The 22,520-nt window shown below is 40.7% G+C and overlaps 1 protein-coding gene across 1 annotated transcript in view; it reads right to left on the bottom strand.

The window, feature by feature from the left end:
* Positions 1–10,820: 10,820 nt before the first annotated feature.
* The window catches only part of SNTB2 (syntrophin beta 2), a 71,096-nt gene continuing 59,396 nt past the window's right edge, over positions 10,821–22,520 (bottom strand). Inside the window, exons 6-7 of the mRNA XM_081118906.1 lie at positions 13,465–13,649; positions 10,821–11,712 (exon numbers count right to left, since the gene is read on the bottom strand). Coding sequence (XP_080975032.1) covers positions 11,620–11,712; positions 13,465–13,649 — 278 coding nt within the window. The 3' untranslated portion in view covers positions 10,821–11,619. The remainder of the gene's footprint in view (positions 11,713–13,464; positions 13,650–22,520) is intronic.

Raw genomic sequence — 22,520 nt, 5'->3', positions numbered from 1 at the left:
GGCACCGCTCTCCGCGGCCGCGGGCCGCCCAGTCCTGAGCTGGGCCATGGGCGTGTCGCGGGGGGCGTGTCGGGGGCGGGGCCGAGAGCCCAGCGGGGGCTGCGTTGGGGCCCAGGAGCGGGGCGGAACAATGGGGCCGGGCGGGAGGCTGGGCGGGGTAGAATCCTCAAGTCCTGGACCCCACTTCCAATAACATAGCGTCTGTCGGGCAGTTCTAGGGGCACAGTAAACCTTAGCTAAACCTTGGTTCCCAGAGCTTTCTGTTCCTGATGTTTAATAGGGTGTGCTAACAGTATCTGCCTTTTCTGGCTTTTCAGGGTAATGAATGAGCTAGCTGTGAGTGTCCACAGCACCATCAGCTCCTGGTAACTGATGCCTGTGGCTCTGTCTAGAAGTAGTTTTTTAAAAAATCTTCACCCGAGAATATGTTTCTATTGATTTTTAGAGGGAGAGAAAGGGAGAGAGAGAAACATCGATCAGGCTGGTTCCTGTTTGTGCCCAGACTGGGGATCGAACCCAAAACGTAGATGTGTGCCCTGAGGAGTCAAACCCTTTTGGTGTACGGGATAATGCTCCAACCAACTGAGCCACGTTCATTCATTTAACAACATTTCATCAATATATACTATGTTCAGAGCTCTGTGAAGTTTCTGGGGATACAGCAATGATCAAAACAGCTCTAGGGGGAGCCTGCAGTCTGAGGAGGGAGATGATGTACACCAGGAAAAATTATGTAACAAGCATGTTGAGGCCTGTGTGTGAAGACCGGCTTGGAAGTGGATTAGATATGGGGTATGGTGAGGACAGGAGGGGCAGAGATAACTCCTGGGTTACTGGCTTAAGTACCTGGACCAGTGGTAATGCTACTGCGATGGGGAATACTGGACAAAGACCAGGTTTGGGGGAGGCGTGTGGAGGAAGGGTGAGGAGTTTGAAGTACCTTTGAAATATCGAGTGTCGGATATATGCATCTGGAATTCAGAAGACAGATGAGGGCTGGAGATGCACATCTGTGAGACATCTGGGTATAGGTGGGAATGGAAGCTGTGTGAAGAAGGCCTCCCAGGGAAGAGCAGAGTGTAGGGGAGAGCCCAGGACAGAGCTTGGGGGTTTGTTGGACAACCAGAGGATGAGCCTGCAAAAGCAGCTCAGAAAGCCAGCTGGAGAGGTAGGGTAGCCAGAAGAATGTCTTAGAAGTCGGAGAGGGGGCAGGTAAGGTAGGAAGTGCAGAGGGAGAAGGTAGGAGTTTACGGACTGAGAACTCAGAAGGTTGAAGGATAGTCATGCTGAGAGTCTGCCAGAGAGGGATGCTTCAGTTACTGATTTCAGAAATGGCTGTTTCAGCAATAATGCAGCCCAGGGGGTGACCATGGGAGCAGGAAGATGGTGAGATGAAGCGAAGGGGCCCATCATCGCACACAGGGAGGTAAGAAACCAAAAGGCCAAGTGCTGAGCATCCCTGATGACTGGAGTCAGGATAATGACTGGAGTGGCAGGGCAAGGCCTTTGATGAGTCTGGGTGAGAGAGGGGCACACAACCTGTAAGTCGTGACTTCTTAGCTTCTACCCTGAACCTTCCAGTCTTCGATTAGACAGTGACGGAGCTGAGTGGGGAAGCTTTTGTTTGCTGTTATGGCACCCGGCATAGTCACTGCCTTTTTGTGTCACTGGGAGGGCAGGGCTGGTTCTTTTCCAGGGGCCTAGCACACTCAATATGTGCTGGGAGAATTAATAATTAACTTACTCAGAATTAATAAATGAGCAAACAAAAGAGAGGGACTCTTAACTGGTGGGTGAGAGTGAGGCAGAGAACTTGAGAACGCATTAACCCCACCTATTAGATGGGCTGTGTGAGTTGAAAGATGGAATTAAATGAAAAGTCCCTACAATTAGAAGAGGGCTATATTAGTTTTGTAGGGCTGCCACAACAAAATACCACAGACAGGGTTGCTTTAAACAATAGAAATGTATTTTCTCACAGTTCTGGAGGCTAGAAGTCCAAGATCAAGGTGTTATTGGTGGTTTCTTGAGGCCACTTTCCTTGGCTTGCATCCTGCACATGGCCACACTTTTGCTGCATCCTCACAGGGTCCCTCCTTTGTGCCTGCAAACCCCGGGATGTGTGTCCAAGTTTCCTCTTCTTGTAAGGATACCGGTCGTATTAGATTAGGGCCCATCCTAATGCCCTCATTTCAACTGAATCACCTCTTTAAAGGCCTTATCTCCAAATACAGTCATATCCTGAGGTGCTGGGGGTAGGACTCAACATACGAATGTTGGCAGCACACAGTTGAGCCCGTAATGAGGGCCGGGTTTGCGATCCACTGGCTGTGTGCATCTTTGTTCTGCCTATTCAATTTTCTTGGACCTCTTGCTCTGCTTCTGTTTTTCACAAGCCTGCCATCCAGACACTGACCCTGCTTCCAAGGTAGAGCTTCCCAGAAGCTCTGTCCTGAGCTGCTGCTTCTGATGACAGGTAATGGGATCTCCTCCCCTCTCACTTGATCATCCACAGTTGACTTTCTTCTTGGAAGAGCTTGAAAACAGACTCTGAGAACCCCTCAGTTCTGCAGTGGTGTTGCCATTGTTGGGGATGGGGGAGTAAGTTGAGTAAGGAGAGGGGGAAATAAAGGCACTCAATTTGTTATTTGTGGGCTGGCACATGGAGCATGTTTAGGCTTGATGATTCTGAATCAGATCAGTACCTTTATGTTCTAACTTTCTCAGTTCCCATACTGTAAGCTTCTACACTTTAGGTAGAAAGTAATTTTTTTTTTTTTTTAAAGTATCTTTATTGATTTCAGAGAGAGGAAGGGAGAGGGAGAGAGATACAAACATCAATGGTGAGAGTCATCACTGATCAGCTGCCTCCTGCAGGCCCCCGCCCAGGCTGGGGATGGAGCCCACAACCCAGGCATGTGCCCTGACCAAGAATCGAACTGTGATCTAGATCCTAGGTAGATGCTCAGCCGCTGAGCCACACCCAACTGGTGAAAGTCATTGATATTTAAATGCTCAAATCCTTTTGCTCTTTCTCGCACAGCACTCTTCTAGATGGGATCATGATGCTCAGACTGTGGCACTTGTTGTAAACCCAAGCCTGGACCAGTGAATCAACTCTGCTTAGCAATACGACCTAGTAAAATCAGACTGTACAAACTCCAGCATTCTAGGGCTTGTGCCAAGGAATGCGTTCCTAACACTTTGTTAGGGAACCCCTTGGGTGGGGCCAAGAGCCACCCAAAACAAAAACCAGATTTGTGAACAAAAACCAGATTTAGGTGAGTAACATTTTGGAGAGGTAGGGCCAGGGCAAAGTTTTGCTAAGATATTGCACGAAGTGAGTGACTGACACCCAAATAAATGGAGCACTGATGATTCTTAGTTTGATTCCTGGGAAGCCATCTCCCCTCTCACTCCTCTGTGTGACTCAAAGTATGATAAAGCTCAGATTGATCCAATGATTAAACTCCCATCACACAGAAAGTCACTGGTGGGATGAGAACCAAAATTAAGTTTTTAAAGTGTTTGGATTTGCCCTAAATCTGCTTAGAAGTGGCACCAGAAAAGACTGATGAGACATGACAACCAAACACAACATGTGGTACTGGATAGGGTCCTGTGTAAGAAAGGAAAAGGAAGTTGCTGGGACCATTGGTACCATTTGAATGGGGTCTGGGTGGGGAGGTAGTGTCGTACCCATGTTGGTTTCCTCATTGGGAGGGCTGTGTGGTGGCGATGCAGGAGAGCGTCCTTGTGTTTGGAGGTACACGCTAGAGAATTTAAGGCTGACAGGGCGTCATGTCAGAAAAAGATGGAACAAATGTGCTAAAATATTAACAACTGGGAAATTTGGGGATGTAGGAGTTCTTTGTACTGTTCTTAAAACTTTCCTGTAGGTTTGGAACTATTTTAACATTAAAAGAAAAAATACAAGTCTAAAAGCAATTTTTTATTTACAGTATAAAGGTTACAAAGGTATATATGTATTTATATATATAATACCCTTAAGTTACAAATTTCCATTGTAATATACAATGCTATATATGTTGATGTGCAACTCAAGGGAAAGTGTTGTCTATGCATTTGTATTTATAGAGCACACATACATAAAGCTTTTTCTCTTTTTTTAATTAAGAACACAAATACTGCCCTGTTTTACGCCCCAGGTTTCGATTTGGTAGTCTGGTGATGCCAGAAGACTTGAAACTTAAAATTTAAACAATACTTAAAAAGAAGTCTTGTTTAAATACAGGGTTCTAAAAAGAAGTACCCTCCCCCCCCCCGGATACCACATACTTTTAATTCTTTGTAGAAGTATTATTCTAGCTTTCTAAGTCTTAATACTTAACAAAAAATAAAAGTTGTATAGGACAGAATACAAACAAGTGGGTCTAATCAGAGTTTGCAGAGATTAGCCAAAATAGGTCTTCCTGGGCAGCAGTTTGCCTCATTCTCTTCTAAAAGGCCTTGGCTCTGATACCAGGAGGAAAACAATTCTTTGGGTACCAAGGTCGTATCATGTTGAACCCATCCAACAGGTTGTAAGCCTAATACTGGAGTCCCATACCGGAGCAAAAACAAATTCTGAAACTGGATCTCATGAGAAGGGCAGCTTTGCTGTAAGTTGTGAAGTGTAGCATCAAGATTGAGGATTGTGCCAAACGCAGAACTTAGTTTTAATAATTTCCTCTCCCCCAGATTCTATTAATTTACAAAACAGGTAAAAATATAATTGACATCCGCTTGAAGAGGACTCAGAAGGAAAGCACTTCTTCCAACCTAGGAAGAGCGGACACTTACATGACAATACTTATGTGCTGGTTCCAATAATATATAATCATTAGCACCTGATTGTCAAAGGGTAGGTTTAAAGGAAAGACCAAGACACTGGAGGCATGACCTAATTTGTGTGCACAACTCCAGGACGTTTGAAAACAAAGGGGAAGGAGCCCATGAGAGTCTGTTACGCCACTCCAATCACATAGTTCAGGTACTTTCTGAGCACGACGAAGGATGTTACCTGAAAGGCTGACCCTAGTGATAAATGGAAGGCAAGTTGGATCGAAAAGGACGGTTACTATACAAAAAATATGGAAACATTCTAATCATCTTTCATTTTCTTTAGGTGCCCTTTTTACTGAGTTTGAATGCCAGAGTGTCTGGGATAAATGGTATTTTACTAAGTTTTAAATATCTTCATTTTGATCTCTCATTATGAAGAAATACTCCACCTACCATGTTTAAGGACTTTCAGCCAATGAGATGTTTCAAGGGTGTAAGTGTGGAAGTGAACTGGTCAGGGCAACTTAGAAATGGGGGGTAGATGAAAATATACATTTAGCTTTGCTGTTTAAAGGAGCATTTCTTTAAAAAGACTTTCCTATTGATCCACGTCGGGCAACAGAGCTTAACTGCTGTTGTGATTTATCTTCCTAAGGATATTCTGAAGTGTTCTCTCTCCCAAACTAAAATCTTAATTTTGCACTTAAAAAAGTATACATGATGAAAAGACCAGCCTACTTAAATGTGCTTGGGATTCTTTCATGCTGGCGTGGACCAAAGGCCGAGCCACCTTTTAACATTTTCCAGTTTGCCAGATGAGACCTTCAGATGTACCTTGGTAAAAATATGGAGTGGTTAGTGACAACCTCTGACTGATAGGTGGCGTGGCGTGAACGAGAAGTAATGGGTTATGTGCTACTTGAGGGCAAGAAGTTTCTTCTGGGCCCTTCAGCGTGCCTGTGAAGAACCATACCTTAATAAATGCTTGTTAGATGAAAGACTACATGAATTACTGTATCATTAATTAGCCCTGCAATTTGAAAATTTCTCCAAGCCTCCAAAGAAACTTTTGTCTGTTCACAAGAGGCTTCTATCACTTTGGATGAGGTGACAGAACCATCAGGTTCCGGGTGTGTATGTGACTGGGATTCAGAGGGACTCAGAAACTAAAAAAGCATTGGTGTCAATGGCATGGAGGTTAAGATTACTGCAAAACTGAATAAGTACTTGGAGGACTCAGAAGATAGAAATCTATCAGGACACCTAATCTCACAATACAGGGATGGGCAAAAGTAAATTTACAGTTGGGAGTATGTGAAACAGAGTTTATTCCTTTTTTAAAAAATCCTCACCCAAGGATATGTTTTTGTTTTTTGAGAGAGGAAGGGAGGAATGAGAGAGAGAGAGAGAAAGAGAGAGAGAGAGGGAGGGAGGGAGAGAGAAAGGGGAGGGAAGGAAACATCAATGTGAGAAAAACATGGACCGGTTGCGTCCCGTATGCACCCTGTCTGGGGATTGAACCCGCAACCTAGGGATGTGCCCTGACCAGGAACTGAACTCACAGGCTTTTGGCGTATAGGGCGACACTCCAACCAACGGAGCCACCTGGCCAGGGCTAAGCTTCTATTATTATTTATATTATTTCTCATACAAACAACTGTAAATCTACTTCTGTCCACTCCTGTATAACAAAGTATCAATAAATTATAGCTTTTTAGTTTCGACTAATCTGTTCTGAGGAATTCAAGGCTCAGCGTTCATATGGTAGATTTTTGCTGACTATAACCAAGTGCTCACTGGAGAAGAAGCAGTCATTTGGAAATAGCATATTTATGTATTATACCAAATGTAGATTCACTTTAAAAACCAGACTATGCTTTGGTTCAGCCACCTGCAGGGGAAAGGAGTAAGTGGCACAACATTAAGTTCAAGTTTATCAGCTTTGAAACAACAGAAGAAATCTTGTTAAAATATTTCTTCTCGTTAATATACAACAATCATTCTTCCAGTTGGCAGTTTAGCTGGTGTCAAAGAGAGACAAGGGAACAGATATGCTCTACGTGCCTATTTCCTGTACCTTACCTTGACTTGGGATTCGATCCTTTAATAGGATGAACTGGAAGTGCTTATCTGCCAGATGTTTTTGTTCTTTAGAGAAAGGGTTTCAAATCAGCCACGTAAGCAGTCTATTACTAGAGTAAAATAAATCTCTCCATAGGAATAAGCTATACTGCTCAAGAAAACATCATCTTGATATAAAGCATAATTATTTTAGAACAGTCTATCATCACACATTTATCGGGTGTCTATATACTCAGCACAAAGATGTAGCTTAAAAAGGGGAGAGGGAGGGGGAAGACTTCTGCTGTCTGCTTTTAAAGACAGTATACAGAAAGTGAAAATAATTCTAGATTTCTGAGCAATTAAAGGCGGGACACAGAGAGAGAATAGTAGCAGATGGCAGATTCCTTTGCTTTCCATCTTCAGCAGCCACTATAACAATTCAAACTTAACTGAAAGAAATTTCCAAACTCAAGGTAGAATATAGTATCACCTGCCACATAATATACCTGATAAAGATATATAAACAGAATATGACTATAGTCAAATTCAACTTAAAAGTTTAAGCATCCCAAATTTAAATAAGTCTCTTTTCTTATACAGATGGTCAGATCAGACCAGAACAATGTTTTGAGACCAAAGAGATCTGGTATTTTACTTCTTCATTAAGGATGGAAAAAACACAACCTTTGGCTTTCTAACCAGCCATTTCATTCATGGTGTCAATAGTGGATGGCAGCGACATGGAAACGTATGCTGGATATTTGGATGGTTTACATATTATGTACAATCAATAGCTTATAACCAGTGAAAACAATAACATAATTCAGCGTAAGTGTCCAAGATAAGATACAAAAAAAGCAGAGAAAGTGCTTACGTCTACAGGTCTTCCCTGAAAGCTTCGAAAATGTTAAACTCTTTAAGTAGGTAGGGCTTTTAATACAATTTGCATAGCAGCTTACAAGATAAAATTTGCATTAAAAAATATGGAGATTCTTCTATGTTTTTGAAAACATACAAATTATCCACATGCATATAAATTAAACACGAAGACCTGGAGGTTCTCAGAAATTTAAAAAAAAAACAAATCATCATAACCTTTTCTTAAAAAGTGGTCACACTTTTGTCCATCAAAAGCATTTACAGTAAAACTTGTCTTTCTGGGAGAAACATAATCTTATCCAGATTCCACACAGCTCAATTTTTTTTAAAGAACAAATTTTGGTTTATTAGCTAAGTGCATTTAATCAGCTGAAAAGAAAGCTTTGTTACCATTCTGCTTAGGAGGTTAAGAAAACAAATCAGTAACAACTTTTATCATTTGTTGGTTAGAGAGATTTTTCCACTTATAAAAATATAAGAAATAAATAATTCAATCTCTCCTGCCATGCAATAATTTTCAGTAACAAAGTTTGTGAGATTACAGATGATAAAAACAGGCACTGTCAGACTTTACCTAGCCCCAAAAGTGCTAAAACATAGCTTTAAAATAGGAGAGTGACATTTAAAGTAATATTTTTGATTGCCTGTACATGTCCCAATATTTAACCTGAAACTCTGTCTACTAGGTAGGCAAGTTTACAGTTACAACTATCTAATAAATACTGTATAAACATACATTAAACTATTTCTTCATATAAAATATTAGATACTAATTTCCAGGTAAGGTTCATTTGGTGACTTCAGAAAAGGACTTACCTTTTTCAGAAAAATAATAACTGAGCCTTTTCTCTTATAGGCATATGTGTGGAGTATGGAGAAGATGTCTAAGCCCAGGTCTCAGGGGCACAGAAAGTGGTCCATCGGAATGAGGGGTCACTACTCTGCAATTCCTCTACATTCTACACATAGAAGCTCACAACATTCTCAATAATTTTCCTAATTCAAAATAAAAAAGAAATGAAAAATTAGCTGTTCTGTAAAATATGTGAAATATGAAAAATGCTCATTTTTAATTATCATTTGAAAATAATTTGCCATATTTTGGCATCTAAATACAAAGTACAAATTGACCCTTGGAGAATATGGGGATTATGAGTGCCAACTCCCCACGCAGTTGAAAATCCACATATTAACTTTTGACTCCCCAAACACTTAACTACAGTCGTCCCTTGTTATCCACAAGGGATTGGTTCCAGGACCACCCATGGATACCCAAATCCACGGATGCTCAAGTCCCTTACATGAAACAGTGTAGAACAATGGATACAGTAAGCCCTCCTCATATGCAGATTCCCAACTGTGGATTGAAAATACGCACGAATTTATCAAGGCTGTCTCATTCATAAAAAGTACTTCAAACACACTAAATTGAAGAACCACCTGGTCATCTGTGATTGAAAAGCTGTTGAAGTATGTTAAACAAGCAGCTCAAGGGCTCTTGCTCTTGGGGGCACTAGTGGTCACAGGAACCTCCCATCAACTTCATTTCCAAGACTCAAGATCCTATTAAATATTTAAAACCCTATGGACCTTGGGGCTACACTTGACAGCTTAAGGCTGAACAAAAGGAGTCGAAATGCACACTTGCCTTATCTCTCCTGCCCACATTTTAAACACACCTTTTTTACAGAACTTTTTCATATTACTAATGAGCAGGTGGCTCAAAAGTAACCCTCTGAAAATCTTTTCAGTGGCTTAGCCTCTCACACTAACACAGAAAACCTCAACCAAATGGTTTGCTGCAAAAGTCTGTGATTACATCATTCATCTCAGATTACTACTCTCACAGCAAAGAATGTCTAAGCTCCCTTATCTGAGGGTCTTAAGTATTCAAATTCTTCTTCCAGAAATCATAGCTGTACCTTCAAGATATTTTTTTTCTTTCCCTAACTTGTAAACTTACTCCAGGTGGAACCAAACTTGGGTTTATGAATTTGCAAAACAAAAGCTCTTGAAAGACATATTCTAGTCTAGATTTCAATTTCCAGTTTCAAGTGGATCAGACAATTCACTTTTGGGACTAGTGGTGGGGGGAGAAGAGACATCTCTCCCAGCCTCTGTATGTGGTTAATCTCACTGCACACAGGGCAGGAGTGAAGACAATGGGGTTAGAATGCCTGACTAGAACTTTCTGCTCAAGAGGCAGCTTTTCCACGTCAGTCTGCACGCAAACCAAATAGCTCATGTGCTGCCTGTACTGCTGCGCCTTCTTGTTCTCCTTGGAGTGCCGCCCTCTTCCAGCCTCCGCAGTGTTCACAGCCTCTATGGCACTCTTGATAAATCTAGTAAATGAGAACTAACCCAGACCTTTCTTCAGAGAACACAGAGAACATCCAAGTCAATGTTACCTTTTCTTTCAGTTCCAAGGACTGTGCTCATCTTGACATTTTATATAGTTATTATACTACTTCAAATGTTTTCAGATATACACCTCCTTCATATTAGAAATAACATGCTGAATGTGTTCTCTCCATGAAACCAGCAGTCTTACTGCTAACGTGTCCTAAAGATGACATCTGGCAATGCTTAGCAAAACCCGCGATGTCGTCACCCTGTTCACTGTAGGATGTGTTACTAAGCTACACTGAGTCTTGATTAGCAGCTGCTCGTCCACGCCACTCTGCTGCCACAAGGGGAGATGCCAGGGCCAGGATCCCACATGGGTGCACAAAGCCCAGAGCAACTCAACATTTTGTTTGTGTTGCAAAGCTGGCTTCATCCACAAATTCTCCTCTTGAGACAAGCTTGCTCTCCAGGATTTATCTTCCTCAAAGATATCTGCCTATCAGAGAAGATGCCACTAAGGAAACCTGCCTCAAAGACTGTTCTTCAAAACTAGGACAGATGACCTCCCTGGAATGGCAGTGATATCCAGTTATTCAAATAGTGGCTAATAAAGCTCCTAGCCCTAACCAAAGGCACATTTGGTAAGCAATAAAAAATGGCTTAGGCTAAAATGAGGATTTTCTCATTAAAGTAAATATCAATTATATTTAATTGATGGGGAAAAAATAGAGTGAGGATTTTCTTTTAAAATAAATCTTACCACATTCCCTGGCTCCTACCAAAGATAAAAATCAGAAGACCCTCCAACAAGTAAAACTTTTCTTTCAAAACAGTGGTTTCCAACTTGCTTTTCAATGTGGTCACCACCAGAAAGGGAGTGGATGGCCAGGCAAATCAAATCTTGCAAGTTCTAAGTCTACAGTTAGCACTTAGGAGGGGCGAAGCTGGTGAGGCAGTGGGGAGGGACGGCCATGGTGGGACGTAGCGAGAGCCAGGACAGATGGGAGAATGCTTTGGTGATCCAACTAGAGGACTTCCTAGGGTGGAAGGAGCAAGTGAGGACAGTAAACTCCAACACGATGTACAACCTATCTGGAATGACCAAGAAGCATGGGTTGCTGCAAACTAGCACCTGGGAAGAGATAGTCATCCTAAGCAAGAGATCAAAGCTAAGTCTGAAATAAATCCTACAGGAAGAAACCCTAACTTCTTGGATATTTGACTATGTTCAAAAGGAAAAACAATGAGCCACCCTTCTTAACAGAAGAATTAAACTGAATTACTTAAAAACCACATTAGAAAGCTAACAATACATCAACAGCTTAATTTTGGAGCTTATTAGAGTCCTAGAAATTCTGGCCAAGGTAGCTTGTGAAAGGTAGGCTCTTCTTTAAACACGGTTATGGGTCAGCAGTGATTCGCAGGTCAGGTCCTCATCAAGGCACTGTGCTGGAGGAGAGCAAAGAGCTTTCTTTTTGTGCTTTTTTTTTTTGAGGTGGAAATACTTCTTGTGACATTCAAGGCTCTTTTCTGATTGTTTGCTGCTCATACAAGCAGTCCCATGCGAGTGACTTTGGCTGACAAGAAAGTGTGCAACACAAATACAATGGGCTTCGGACAAGAGTGCAGGTCCATGGTCTGTGGAGAAAGGATACTATTTATTACGACCACATATAGATGCGTTCATAAACAAACAGGTAAAAGAAACAAATTTAGGCGTGATATTCTACTTTTTAAAAAGAACATAGATAAAGAATGTGCCAGAGCTACAGAAACTCTTGGGAACTGAAAGCCACAAATGAAAGTTAGACTATTCTGCGTTATAATTAAACATCAGTGTGAGGTTTCACATCCACTACTGGGATGCACTTGGTGGTATACTGGGTTCTACCACGCCTGGTAGAACTAAAAAGCAGAGGACGTAAAAAAGGAATAGCCTATATGGAGACCGTTTCTGAGCGGGAACCACAGTAAACCCAGCTGAACTGTGACCATCTGTGGTACGGTTTTTGACATCCCATATATGTTTGTGGTGGGAATGACAACTCTTGAGGCCAGTAAGGAGGGCTATTATACCTTCCTAAGCACACCTGGCACCAGATGAACAGGAGACCTGGCTCACTGCATGAGTCGAGTGGGTCATCAATCATTGGCACTGATAACAGAAACCAGGAATAGGACATAGCTCAATTATGCCTTGCAAAGAAAAAAACAACTTTTATGGAGAATCTAGTTATAAGTACCAAATTTATCATCAAACCTGCAGGTATTAACAATATATAAATAGCCAGGGATAATCTAACACCTTGCTTGCTAAATGGCAACTGATATTAATAACTGATTAATTTAATAAAAGCATTTAACTTTCTCTAATGCTTCAGGCTTTTGAAAAGCCCTGGTCCATGGCCTATCCATAGTCTCCCAAAGGTTCATCACTTAAAATAAGGTTTCTAGCCAGTTTTCTCATCTAAGATACATTTCAGTTCTAAAATGTCAACAATCTGTTTTCCAATTTACACCTGTTGTGACTGCCTATGGACGTCAGATTTCACATATAAGACCTGAACTACTGGTTCAATATTGATAAAAGAGAAAGGCATTGTTTTACTTCTTTAGCACAAGGTATGATTTCTGAAGTACACTCGACACACTTCTCTAGTTTTTAAAGGGGAGTCATGAATTCCTGTTGATATTTCCTTTAAGGGACAAGGAGATATAAAAGAAAATCATGGCTGTATGCACATACCTCTTCATTTTTAAAAATTTATTTTTTATCCTGGCCCAAGGAGTGAGGATATTTTTCCATTGATTTTTAAAGAGAGTGGATGGGGGGGAAGGAGGAGAGAGAGAAACATTGATGTGAGAGAGACACATCGATTGGTTGCTTCCCAAACATGCCCCAACTGGAACCTGCAGCCCAGGTGTGTGCCCTTGACTGGGGATCAAACCCGAGACCCTCAAGGACCCTCAAGGCCAATGCTGTAACCACTGAGATGCTAGCCTGGGCTCTTCATCTTTTTTTTTCTGATCAGCAGAATTTCTGTAGCAACCAAGTCATCCTATTTTAATTCTTATTCCAATAAATTGCTAAATAGCAATTAATAGAATTTAGTATTTGATATGTTTAGTATTTATGATCTTATTTTTTATAAAAGCCTATTTCTTAGAAGGGCTACTTTTTCTTTCTAAGATTCAAACAAAACTTCTAAAAAAGGGAATGATTTCCTAATGTGAGGAAAAGAAAAAGAAAAGAACCCAAACCTAATGCATCTTGAAAACTGAAGAAAAATGGAATATCAGCCCATAATATTTCTATACAAGAGGGTAAGAAGCAATAATAAGAAAGAGAATACCTATTAGAATAAACATGTTTTTCAGAAACTCTCTTACCAGTTCTCCCTCGGGACCACCAAAATCCAGATAGAGATTTCTGATGCCGTCATCAGCAGACATTTTCAGCCTTTCAAAGGGGTAGCGGTACAGCATGCTGCCGGAGGCCCCATTTTCCCTGGAGATAGTGAACCCATTTTCGTAGTGGACAGTGAGTCTTACCTCTTGGCCATTTAACGTGCAGCCTGTTGAAGACAAGCAAAAACATGAATAAAGTTCCTACTTCAGTTATCAAGTGGAAAAGGATTCTTCTGACTTCAAAATAGGGAACGGAATCTTTTCTGAAGAATATGTGATCCTTAACCTACTTGGAGCCTCCGAAAGCAAGGCTTGTTCTGGTCACTCAAGTCAACATCTTGACTGAGATCAGGAAGAAATGGCCCTAACTCCCCTTGACATCCGACCTGATTCAGTTCAATTCAGCGAGTATCGACTGGACACTTGGGCTGGCAGGAGCCTGTGCGTGGCGCTGGAGTAAGAGGCTCAGCGCCTGCTCCCGAGGGCCTCATAATGAATAGGCATAAACATGAAATCCCTAACTGTGCAAAGTAGACCGTGTAGAACATGACTAACCACCAAACTGAGTAGGGCCAGAGCCAGGGAAAGGCTTCCTGGGGGAGATGGGACTCCAAGCAGGTGCTAAAGAACAGGCCAAACTGGGCAGGCAGTGAGGGCGAGGGAGAGAGCTTCCTGTGGGCGAGAAGGGACAACCGAGGAAAAGGCGGACGCGCCTTTCCTGGGCAGAAACGGTTTGGCTGGCCTTTGGGAAGAGGGTAAAGATAATGTTTATCAAACATAAAGGCTATCGTTAGCAAAAGCTGTACTGTCCGTCCTATCAGAGATAAAATTCAAAGGACACATTTGAATTGATAGGATAAAAAAACTTTGTCAGAGACTGGGGAAATCCCTGTCTCACTAACGCTTGAGCACAGTTTTGTTGTCAGTACAGGGGTACATGTAAGACCTGGGAATTAACACAGCTTTCTGACAGCTGAACTTAAAACATCATCTGAAGGATCGGAGTCGAGTATGCTTGGTCACTTAAACAGAAAGAATGGCTCCCAAACAAGCAAGTGCTCACACTTAAACAGGTTCTTTCACTGGACGTGTAAAAACATCCAATTGGTCAAGGCAGCTGGTGTGTTCAGGAAATAAGGAAAATGAATAATATAAATATTGGCACTGTCCATTCTCAGCCCTACTCAAAGAAGAGAGTTTTGGACAATGGACTTTAAACACTAGTTGCCCTCGGAAAGGAAACCTTGGGGAGGCACATGGATAAAATTAACTCCCTGTAGAAGTAATTCAGTGCAACAATCTCTAAATGAATAGCTGAGGGGGTTAGAGAAAGAACAGACAGATCCCAATCAAGGCAACCAGGGTAGTTTTCAAGAGAATTGTATTCTATTAACATCCCTGAAGATATAACATAGTCAAGGGAATTGAGATCTGATGAGAAGAGAGGGGTCAGCTCTAGTCTAGAAAAGAAACGCTCAAAGAGCAAGGACCTGCCCAAGTTCTTGCAGCACCGGCTGAAAAAGGTGCAGTGCAGGTGCACTCCCAGTGGGGCAAGATCCACCATCACAGCTAGCAAAGCCAGGCCACTAACCCCTCAACAAGCTTGTCTAGCAAGAGATTTCTTAAAATGTTCTGTTCAGGACTGTTTCCCCTCAGGAGGGAAGGAAAGAAATTGAAATGTCAGTGTCTGTGTGTGTTACTTAAAAAACAAACCAGAATATTGTTTATGATTACCTCACCTTTGAGAAGGAGTAAGTAAAGGTCATACTGAATATGTTTAGGTTTAGAATTGAGTTTGTTTTAGTCTAAAACTTATAATCAATACCAGACAGTTTTGAATGAGAATATGAACTGGCCATAAAGCTGTTGTGCCTAATAGTCTTGGCTAAATGGTTTCTCCCTAAGTAGTAGGAAAAACCAGTGAGGCGATGTTGATCAAGTACTGGACACACCTCACCCATACTGGGTCGCAGGAGAAATGAACCAAAGATAAATAAGCCTCTGACGCCGATTTAATGAGAGACAGAGACAGAGACAGCACACATGCACATATGTGTGTTTGTGTAGGGCAGACACCTGTGACAAGTGGCCCTATTCTGATAGGGCAGGATCTGGGACTAATTATTAGCAAAACTCTGAGCTGGTCCAGGTGGCTTATTATAACCATCCTGATGTTTTGAGTCAACTAAAATCCTTTCAGATGGCTATAAAACTACAATCCACCTCAATTTATAGATAAGTCAGTAAAAAATTTAATATACTCATTTTGCTTAACAGGGTTGTTATCAGAAATAGAAAAAGACACACAACAGCAGCATTCAGGGCCAATCTCAGGACTTCAGTTACTGAAGTTTAAAAGAGAAAACTACAGTTTTTGAGGTAATCAGCGGAGGGAGATAAACACTCAGCACTCAGCACTGGGTGCTTTGTGTTCCTTCTGTCCCGTACAACGTGCGTTGATGGTGGGCAGAGCTGAAGATAAAGGGAAGCAACTTCATGAGCCTGGATCCAGAATAATTAGAAAACATACGTGAAGAGTGACTGTCCAGTGGAATCGTGAATTATGTCTTACTTCATTGGTTTGTTTGCTCATTATTTCACTTATTCATATAGTTTTAAATTCTCTGCTCTGACAGGGTAGCAGGGAAGACAGACGGCTAATCACAACCAATCTATACTGGATTGTGTTGAGCACTTATGTGCCAGACATTGTGTTAGGTGATGGGAGATACAGGCTGAATAAAAGATGGCTTCTATTCAGACAAGTGAGAGAGAAAGAAAAGGAAATACGAATACAGAAAGAAGTGCTATAACAGAAAGATGGACCAAATGCCGTGAGAGGACAGAAGAGGGGGGTGTGGATTAACTCTGGGAAATTGAAAAAGCCTTAACAGAGGTGCTATTTCAGTTGAGTCTTAAACAATAATAAAAAGTACAACAAACAACAATGGATACTTTGTAAAGTGTGTACTGTATACCAAAATTAATTATAACCTTTAACTCATCTAAAAATTAAAATAATAAGCTTTCAGGGTTTGGGGGAAAATTTATTACCAAGTAATATGCAAAAGAGACATCCTCAACTCTTGCCTAAGATACATCTCATTGCTGAGATCTACTTCAACACCCACCCACAAACTGGGGTAGGGGTCAAGGACAAGGTGGTGACCAGGGATGGGGTGAGAGATAGTGGGGAAGCAAGGCCTATGTGCAGACCAACCACATAAAACCAGGAATCTTGAGTTTACCATATGTACTCATCCAAGCTCAATCATTCTAAACATAGTTCCCTGATGAGTCTTTCCCTGTATCATGAATCACTGCACTTGAAATTCTGACTTTACCTTTAAGGTTTCAATTATTATAACTGATTTATCTTTTTAATAAAATAAAGCTTTAATAAAATAAAGCTTTATTGATATATAATTCACATGCTCTACAATTTACCCATTTCAAGTATACAACTCAATGTTTTTAAAAAAATATATGTTTTTATTGGTTTTAGAGAGAGAGGAAGGGAGAGATAGAAACATTGATGAGACAGAAACATTGATCAGCTGCCTCCTGCATGCCTCCTACTGGGGATCGAGCAGGCAACTCAGGCATGTGCCCTGATGGAGAATCAAACCTGCAACCTCTTGGTGTACGAGATGATGCCCAACTGAGCAACACCGACCAGGGATACAACTCAGTGGTTTTTAGTACATTCAAAATTGTGTGTGTGTGTGTGTGTGTATATATATATATATATATATATTTTTTTTTTTTTTTAATTTAAAATTTTAAAATTTATTTTCAAAATATAAAGTAGTGGTTCTTAAACCATTAAAGGTTCAAATAATCTGTGGACCTTTTAACACCCTGTTCAACTGAATTAAAACCTGTGGAGGTAGCCTTGGCCAGGTAGCTCAGTTGGTTAGAGCGTCTCCCAATATGCCAAGGTTGATGGCTTCATCCCTAGTCAGACCAATGAATGTATCAATAGGTGGAACAACAAGTTGATGTTTCTCTCTCTCTCCTTTCTTCTCTCTCTCTCCAATCAATCAATCAATCAATCAAAAAACCAAAACAAACGTGTGGAGGTAGCACTTGAGCATCGAAATGATTAAAAAGCTTTCCAGGCTATCCCACTGTGCAGTTGGGGCTGAGAACCACTGATCTGAAGCATTAATACCTGGCTTTTTTGGGGGGTACCATTCCTGATGATTATGCTAACCTTATTTAATTGGGCAAATATAAGACACTGGGATTGGGACAAGAGGACCAATATTTGGGCCCTAGCAAAATCCATTATTTTCAGCCCTAGACTTCACAGGAAATCCTCAAACTAAAACTCTGCTATTTCTCCCAGCTTCTCAGTAGTATTATATTGTAAAATTCTTTGTAGTGATGGTTTTGGTATATGGGACTAACTGATGGCTTCTTAGGCAAAAAAAGTTGTCCTGTTATACAAGTAAGATGCAACTTTAAAAATTCAAACAATATAAAAGTAACCTGTAATTGCACTTGCAGTTAGGGATGGAGTAAAAGCCAGGATGTCTATGGCACAAATTACTCAGGAGGAAAAGGCAATGCCCACTTCAACGGCTAAGATGTGGATGCACAGCTCCACCCAGCCTTTCCCCTCTCCCATCTGTCCCTCTCCAGGCTAAGGCCAATCCCTCCACCTGTGCTTTGGGTCCCATCCACTCCCACCTTCTCAAAAACTGAACAAGACTGATTATTCCTCTTTTCCTCTTGCCATGTTCAACATTTCCCTCTAAACCAGATCCCTCCATTAACTTTTAAAAATGTTCAAGTCTCTCTCATTAAAAGTAATACCTCCTATACAACTCCTTACCTTCCTCTTTCTACCAGTCCCCTCTCTCCTCCTTTTCACAGCAAAACTTCTTGAAAGAGCTGTCTACACTCAGTTTATCCACATTTTACCTCCCAGTCAATCCTCAGCCCTTTGCAATCTGCCATCACACCACCAGCCGCCTGTCCCCAAGGGCACCAATTATTTGCATGTCGCTAAATCTGACCTGCTTCTTCAGCCCTTGTCTTACTTGATATTTGTAGTGCACACTGTTGGCTGTCTACACAGCTTCTATTTATCTATTCTTCCTTTACAGCCAAACCCCAATTTTATTCAGATTTCTACTTTCTCCTAATGTGTTTTAGGGAAGGGTGACCTCAACGTCAAGGGCAGACAGCGTGGCTTTCTCCTGGTGATTGGCATTGGTCCAGGATGTGCATATGAACCAAACTGGCTCAGATTGAAAAGAACTATGATTGAGAAGAGAAAATACCACCCGCCCTCCTTTTACTTGTTACTCTCTTTTATGTGAGAGAATACATTTCTTCAATGTTTAATGTAGTTTTAGAGGGTGTTTTCTGTTAACTGCACCCTAAATCATGCCAACTGATACATTTACCCCTACTGCCTATTCCTCTCCTTGAATATTCTTCCTTTGACTTCCGTGAAACTTACTGTCACCACCTGCCCTGGTTTTCCTTTTACTGCTCTGGCTACTACTTCACAATCCGCTAAGTGGAAGGGACACTGGCTTTTTCAAACCACAAGGATATTGCTGAGCATAATGACATACATTAAAGACAACTTTCTAAGCAGCTCCCTTGATAGGAAAAAAAAAATTTAAGCTAAGAGGGAAAAAAAAGCTCATTAATTAATAATAAATCTATTAGTGTTACACCAAGATGAATACTGGTAAATACAACTTGTGTCTTCTTTGTGTCTTTCCAAATGAGAGACTGCTGGTGGTTACCAGTGTATCATGAAGGACAAAGACCCTGATGGCAAATAAATTCTATCCTGCAAATCCTGTTTTTGCTGCTCTGCGGTAAGTTACTTGGGAAGAGGGCTCTGGGGGCTCCAATGTTTCCAGCAAGACCCTTTAGCAGCTATAGGACTTTGTGGGCTCCTCTGGGCATTCAGAACCACCAAGAAGGAATGGGCTTTGCAGCTTCAACTTGGCGGGACTGCTCAGGACTCTCTCAGAGAAAGACTGTGGCAACATTCTCCATTACTGTGCATAGCAAAAGCCAGTCCATCAAGTATAATCATCAGGCTAATCATACCCAGGGTTACAAAGAACATGACACTATATTCCTTTCTTATAGCTAGTTGGTCAAAGGCATGAGGTTTATTTATTTTTATTACTCTCATTAACAAACAGGGCTTTGTAACTAATACTCAGTAAATATTTGTTGATTTAATGAATTAAGAGAAACCGATAATGTATACGCCACCAGGAGTTTAACTTGGCCATAAGAATGAGTCATGTAGCCCGGCCAGGCGTGGCTCAGTGGTTGAGAGTTGACCTGGGATCCAGGCGATCGGGGTTCAATTCCCAGTCAGGGCACACGCCCGGGGTGTGGGCTCAATCAATGACTCTCTCATCATTGATGTTTCTATCTCTTTCTCTCTCTCCCTCTCCTTTCCTCTCTCTGAAATCAATAAAGATATTAAAAAAAGAAATTATTAAAAAAAAAGAATGAGTCATTTAGAGGTTAATGCAGGGGCTAGAGGCACTGGTTTTGAAGTCAGAAATTCCCCAGTTCAAGTCCCAGCCACACTAACCCAGTTCCTTCGTCTTGGAAATGGAGGTAATAAAATTTGCCTTAGAGGGTTGTGTGTCAGGGTGAGATAACATGTATCTCGTTTATGGCTTATGACAACCCTGATCTGTACTATTGTTTTTTCTGTTTCTGTCCTTCCTACTTCAAAGGCAGGGGCTCTACCTTGTTTTGTTTATTTTAGTATAGCCAGTAAAAGCACAGAGAATACACTCAACCAATATCTGCTGAGTACATGAAAAAAAGGGACTAGAAAATTTCTACAAAACTGAGAAGAACATGGTTACAGCAAATTCTTTACTCCCATAATCTAACAATATAAATACTTTTAAATGCCCACGTTTCTTTTCCTCTTGCAGATTTTCTGCAGATTTATTAATGCAATTACTACCTATAGCTATGACTTTTTAGTCCATATCACCAAAGTTCCAGAAATATAAAGTATCTTCAAAAAGTTCTTGCATGATTTAAAAACTCTAATAGCTTGGGTAATTGGTATAATGAAACTAAGCCTTTAAAAGGATACTTATTAAAGTTCAAACAACTACACACATACTTTCAATTCCTGTGACTAATGGAAATGGTTTTATTGACCCGAGGGAGTTAACTGCATTCTCTGCTTAGTCATCTTGAAGTTCATCTTTGCTAGAAAAAAAAAGTCCTTGCGTTCCAGAAGGATCACTAATCAATTCTACTGCAACTATAATCAAGGTTTAAAACTAAATGAACATTATGAAGATCATATATTACATTTACTAGTCAAATCGTGTAGGTAGTCACTGAAATTTTTCTAAATGGATAATCAATAACCAAAACACATAGGACATAAAAAACCAGAGCTTAAGTGATTTTTTTGGGTCAACTATCTAACTTTCTTTAGGCCACATATATTTGGGTAGGTGGTACAACATGCCATAATTACAGTTTTAAATGAACCTTTCTAAATCTCCCACAGTGGAACAGAAGGTAGTAACATGTATCTGAAGGACATGCTTGTCTTATGTATATGTGTGTGTATATGTGCAAATGTGTATGTGCACACTAAGCATACACATATTAAGACATAACAGACTAAGTGTGCACACACGAGTATGTGCATGTACACACAGAAACACACATACACACACGTTTTAAAGAAACTCTGACTTTCATCAGAGTGGTTTCCCTTCAGCCAGTTTAATATATCAGGCACAGCTCTAGCTACAGAGTAAGTGATTAACAGGTACAGCACATCAGTTGACCTGAATCGTGAAAATGAAAGTATTACAACGGCAATATTAAAATATAGCTGTTAAAATACAGCTGTGAATGAAAACAAAAAAGTTCAAAATTACCTAAAAATATTTCTTTTGTCTACTTAAAAATATAAGGAACCAGCCGGTCCCTATGCTCCCTCTCCTCAAGCCATCTCTATTTAAACAACTGCAAGCCAGGGACTAGATAGATTTTTATTTTCTGCGATATGAAATTTAGCTGCCAGACACCACAGAAACAAACCAAAACTAAAAAATGTTAAAAATCCAAGCTGAACTCTTTGGGAAGCATATCTCTTTGGATCCCTGAAGATATGATGACCCCAGATGCCGGTGAAGGGCCTGATGGGTGTGCTGGCCTGATTGGCTCCCCACAGGAACACAGAGCATCACAGACTTTCAAACTGTGGAATGGCCCATCCCAGAAAGCACATTCTATGGTCAAGATGAAAACCAGGGCCCCACAGCCCTTAATGTGGCAATCAACCACTTCACAGAGAAACAGGCAGGAGACAGATGAGTGAGAAAGACAGTGTGGATGTGGTGGCTTTGGTCAAAATCCACGGTGGGTTCTTACTGGTCATTGGTGTCACTACTTGAATCGTCATTGTGGCTGTGAGGAAAATACTAAGCAGGTCCTAAATAGATGGAAAAGATTTGCGCTGTCTGACAACATCAAAAAACTGTCCCTGTGCCAATGTTAGATGGTGACCCATAGAAATGCTGCTCATGCAGTTCTAAAGCCACGGAGCTCCCTCACTTTCAAAAAGCAATAAAGAAAGAAGGATAGATCACAAGACATTCTGTTCTTGAAACATTTTCCCTTTTATAAATTCTATAAAACTAGGTTTATAAAATAAAATCATAGATAAAAGAAGCAAAATTAAGTAAACTAACTTAAAACCAAGATATTTAAAGTAATTTAAACTACACTAGAAACTATAATTGTATATTAATTTTGACTATTCTCTGTTATTAAAATGGAAAGCAATCTGGAAATATCTATACATACAGGGTGTCCAAAAAAAAGCAGACTTTAACAGCTGATTCCATTACATTTTGAAATAAAATGTATTTTAATAAACACTGCCTTTATAATTATTCAGTGTATATACATTTTGGGGGGACACCCTGTATATACAGCACATAACACATACACAAATACTGTACATACATACATATGAAACCATACCCCAATTCAGATAG

The sequence above is a fragment of the Miniopterus schreibersii genome, assembly GCF_964146895.1.
Source record: "Miniopterus schreibersii genome assembly, chromosome: 18".
Classification (NCBI taxonomy): Eukaryota; Metazoa; Chordata; class Mammalia; order Chiroptera; family Miniopteridae; genus Miniopterus; species Miniopterus schreibersii.
This window is presented reverse-complemented; position numbering and strand designations above follow the sequence as displayed.